This window comes from Anas platyrhynchos, chromosome 3 (genome assembly GCF_047663525.1).
Source record: "Anas platyrhynchos isolate ZD024472 breed Pekin duck chromosome 3, IASCAAS_PekinDuck_T2T, whole genome shotgun sequence".
Classification (NCBI taxonomy): Eukaryota; Metazoa; Chordata; class Aves; order Anseriformes; family Anatidae; genus Anas; species Anas platyrhynchos.
This window is the reverse complement of record NC_092589.1, coordinates 40,257,536-40,262,500: the sequence shown is the minus strand read 5'-3', so window position 1 is coordinate 40,262,500 and position 4,965 is coordinate 40,257,536. Positions and strand designations below refer to the sequence as shown.

General features: G+C 37.2%; 1 protein-coding gene across 1 annotated transcript in view; it reads left to right on the top strand.

Annotated features, from left to right (window-relative positions):
* Nucleotides 1-2,458, top strand: part of CAMKMT (calmodulin-lysine N-methyltransferase) — a 220,971-nt gene extending 218,513 nt beyond the window's left edge. The window contains exon 11 of the mRNA XM_027454101.3: nt 406-2,458. Coding sequence (XP_027309902.3) covers nt 406-483 — 78 coding nt within the window. The 3' untranslated portion in view covers nt 484-2,458. The remainder of the gene's footprint in view (nt 1-405) is intronic.
* Nucleotides 2,459-4,965: the final 2,507 nt, after the last annotated feature.

Genomic DNA, 4,965 nt, shown 5'->3' with positions numbered 1-4,965 from the left:
GAATTTTTGATCTTAAATATCAAATACACTGCAAGAGTTAGGCTGATAAGAGATAAACTTTTATCATTTATTCTGAAGTTTCTTGCTTAGTGGATTTAATTCAGGCCTTAAATCTCTCTTGAATATAATTTTTTCTTTAATACAGCAGCTTGGAACCTCACTTTTTTATAAGTAATGTGCAACTATTTATTGCATGAATACAAACTCTGAGTAGTTCCTGGTAATATTTCACATACTATTCCATCGCTGTGATAGTATTTGACCTTAAGATTTCTTCTTGTGGTTAGTAGATGTTTAATATTTAGGAGTATCATTTGCACTAAGGAATATAGTTGAGCAAGAACTGCCAGTGTTTTTAAAATACTTTCATATAGTTTGCTTACTTTTTCCATTTTTTATTTGCAGTTGAAAAATGAAGAAAAAGATACATATGATGAAAACCTCCATTACCCTCTTCTTCTTGTTTTAACCAAACACAAATAGAGGATGACACTTTTGTTGTTGTTGTTTTAAGATGGACTACTGAAAATTAACCCCTGTATGTGGATGGTCAGGAAATGAGAGGATTCTGCTCTCCCCTTTTGTTCCCAAGTCATCATCAGAGAAATATTTTAATCTAAGTGCTGAAGAAGGTATTGTGGTTTGTTTCACAGTGTGTAAACACTGAGACGTTGTTTTGGTATCAATTTAGAATGCATTTTTTCCAATTATATTCCAGCCAAAAAGCCATCAGATGTCAAATGTATACATTAACCAAGGTGTAAAAGCTGGTTTCTTTCTCTTTTGTGCCTTTAACCTTGCATGTACTTTGTTAATCTCCTTAAATGCTATTTTGGGGCTATATTTGAAAATACATTAATAATATACTTTGTTGTTTTTCATAACTGCTTGTAAAGTTGTATATGCATTCACATTTAATTAATGAGGAAATAGTTGTCTTAAGATTTTTTTAAAGTGCACCTATTATATCCTCAGATTTTTCCTTTTTTTTTTTTAATTCTACTGTTGATTTTTTAATTGATGATTGAAATGTCCTCATTTGATTCAGTGACGAAGGCTTTTTTTTTTTTTTTTTAATATATATACGTGTGTGTGCGTCTATATGACTTTTTTTATTTTTTTTTTCCAGCAGGACTTTTCCTTTTCTAGATGTATAAGAAATTATACATCAGACAAAAGCCTCATAAACTGACCATTTGTCCTTTGGACACAATAGCCTGCCCAGCCCCTCTGCTCCTCCTCTCCAATTATGTGTGATTAGTCTCAGTGTGTTGTGTCAAGAAGGGGGAGTGTGCTGAGTGCTTATTATCTGTTTAGGTACAAGAAGAGCACATTTAGGTTCTGACTATGAATGGAAAGTGAGCCTTTATCAGGACTAAAATCTAAATGCTACTATTCTGGAAATCGCTTTTAAAAATGCATGTTTTTTGATAGATTCCAAGAAAGACTATAACAACTAAAGGATTTTGTAATGTAATCAAACTATCTCACTCAAATTAGTTTATCTTGTGATATATCATGGCCCAAGTATTTGATAAACATTTAATATGGCTTCTTGTATTGGGAAAGAAAAAATCCTATAAAGGGACAGGAACTAATTCTTTTTCACTTAACGTGTTAATAGAACCTGGATCATTAAAGAGCCCTATAACAGTCTCTTAAGCCACAACAATTTTAAAATTATTAAAAAGAGAGAGACAGAGATAACTGAGAGAGGGAGGTACTAGATGCAAGGAAGGATCATGCTGAAATAAATTAATTAAAAGAATTGCAGTTTGGCGATAAACATTCTTCCATATTCAACAAATTGGGCAGCATGTAAACCACAAGTTCATGAAAGTCCCTTTCTCTTCACTCTTCTTCTCAAACAAATTTCTTCACTGCCAGTTTGCATGTCCTTGTATTCAGTACTTTTTATGCTCCATTAGAGCACCTAGATGGATCTCAGAAGGCATAGGTCAAGTCGCAGTTAGATCATACATTTCTTTCTCACAAAAACTTGAATTGCAATGCCAAGTGATGGGCTAACATCACAATAACAGCAATTTATTCCTCTTTTGATAAAAAGCAGCCTATTCTCAGTGTTAGATAAAGACCAGGGGCAATGCAAACCAACCATTTATACTAGAACTGAGTAGTATATCTCTTCTATAGCTGGTATGAGTTTCATATTCAAACTCTTATTGGAAGATACTTGTCTAATAGGAAATGAAATGTAGTTGGGAGTAATTTAAAATTGCTCTAAAGGTGGCTTTAGTTTCATTTGTTTTGTTCTGTTTATCACATACAGCACTGCCTTTGTTCTCTCTAAAAACATGTGCAAGGAAATCTTTATGATCAACAAAGGACTGTAAAAAATAGTAAAATATCACACTATGGGATCCATTTATTTTTGAGAGGGCTTGAATGTCTGCTGTAACAATAATCTAATAAATATTATTAGTTGCCAAAAATAGAACCAGTGTCACTTAAAATTATGTTTTTAGCTCTAAGAAGAAAACAGTTTTACTCAAATTAGTAGCTGATAATTGCTTTTATTTCTTTAGTTTGAGTTGAAGGCTTTGCACAGGTGCTGCCATCCTTAAAGTGTGTAATTGATGGCTTGTTTACCAAAGATGCTTTTAGGCTTCATCCTGCAAACTCACATTGGAGCTCCGCAGGCAGTAAAGTTACTCATCTACATAAGTGTTTGCAGGTTTGGGCCATATTTTAGAGGTATGTAAGCCAGCTCTCTTCTTGATGTTTGTTGTGTTGGGGTGTGGGGGGGTGTTATATTTTTTTTTCTTTGTTTTAAAATGGATATTGAAAAATCATAGATGTAGGATTTGTGAAGCATTAACACTGTTGGTTTTTAGAGACATCTCTCAGAGTCTCTCACTTCAGTAGGGATTTGATAAATTGTTTCTGAGCTCTTTAATTTTAATAAAAATTACAGTGTTTATTAATACATCAAATATCTTTGCTAAGAAAAAAAGTTAGGCAGCTTATCAAATCATACTTACAAAATGTATCAGAGTCTTTCATGTGACGTGCTTTAACTAGCCTCTGATACATGGTGTATTTTTAATGATATAGCTTACTGTGCTCAGTAGCAGAATATTGAGCTTAATCATTCTGTGCTTGCAAAGCACTTTGAAGATGAACGACAATGTGTGCAAGCTATGCTCTCTTCACTGCGAGAGAATGGGAATGTTAGGCTGATGCAAGCCTTCCTTCACATATACTAGTAATTTTTAAAGCAATGTTGTGTCTTCCTCATTTCCCAGAGAAAAATGGCAGAGAGAAAGGGTCTTCTTATGGATGTGTTCCTGGGTGCAGCCCTAGTGCAGCTGGTGCCATAGGCAGGGGATTGTTATCTCGAGAATAGAAAAGACCAAGAACAGGATATTCCATTCCACTCTGAGAATCTGGCAAAGGCTTTCTTTAAAATTACAAACTAGCCCTATCTGATAGTATTCTGGAATAACAGAACAAATCTTTCTGTTTGGAAAGAAGTTTGATTCGAAATGAAAATGTCTTAAGAATGTGAGATGAGGCAGGAGAACTTGCTACCCCAGGTACCAGTCCAGCTGCAAAATTCTTATTAGACAAGTCATTCACATTTTGCCCATGGCTTACTGGCTACATGCTTGCATGAGGAGGGAAGTGGGATTAAAATTGTTCCCTCCACGAAAAAGCATTCTTATGCCTTGAGCCTGGCTGCATAAGGTTTGTCAAGTGTTATATCTCCATTGCAACTCCTCCAGTGCTCCCCGAACAAAAGCGATGTGGTGGGTGGGGCTCCTGATCCACCTCTCGATGCGGCAGGTGGCATGGCTGGTGTGGTGGGGGAAGAGGAGAAAGGCAGCGACACATTGCAAGTCGAACAGAGCAGCGTTTTATCACCATCTCTCACCTGCTCTCCCTTCTGCTCAACGGGGAGTAGCTAGGTCCCTGTCTTCTCGCAGGGCAAGCTACAAATGCATGGCTTAGCCCAGATTTCTCTCTGTGTGGTTTTCGTCTTTAAATTGTGGAATGAACAATGATGTCAAACTGGGAATTCCTTTAACTCTTGTGAAATGTTTTGAGATGCTGGTGAAAGGTACTAGGAGAGCACGTACTGGCAGTTGTATTGAAAATGTTTTCACTGCAGCATGGTCATCCCACGTTGTTTCCTCAGTAGATGAAGAGACAATTTTGTCACTTTCAAGCTTGTGATTCTCTTTTTAGATTCTCCTGAGTCTGATTATGGTGGTTTGTCAGCCTTTTGCTGTCACAAATCAGTAGCCTAACGCTGGCTGTAAGCACACCAGCATGTTTTAAAAAATGGTTTTAAAAGCTGATTTTCAATATTACTCTCATCTGCACTGCAACAGCTCTTACTTAGCCCAGCCAAAAGGAGAGCACCCTGATGCAAGACCCTATAAAGCTCAGAGGAAGCCAATACATGACTCAATGAATTTGAAGCTGAATGCATAAATAAAAGGTGACTTTCTCCCCTGCCCCCCAAATCATGCCCGTTCCCCACATGAGGGAACAGACATATCACTGCCTCATTTGCTTGTAGACATTTAGAAAATGGCAAATACACTGTAGAACTGACCCCAGTTTTTGTAAGACCAAATACTGCATCTCATCTGCAAGATCGGTCTCCCTCTCCAACCTGCAGACTCTGTTCAAACAGCTGAATGTAACAAACCTAACTTTTCTTTGCCATTTTTAAAGGATTTCGCCTATTAAGGCTCCTTGCTTAGTCAGCAGCTGGCTTGCTGCCAAAAAGCCCAGCATATTGTTGTGTCTGGGTACAAGCTGGATATTTTCCATCTCTGCCCAACAGCGACATTGGATCTGCATTGTCTTCTTGTGTGTAAAGTGTGTGGAAAGTAGAGGGAAGATGCACGGAGCAGTCGTCCAGATGGCATTCCACAGCCTGAGAAGAAACATCTTGACCCTCGAATCTGGGTTAAACTCAACAGATGCCAAGCC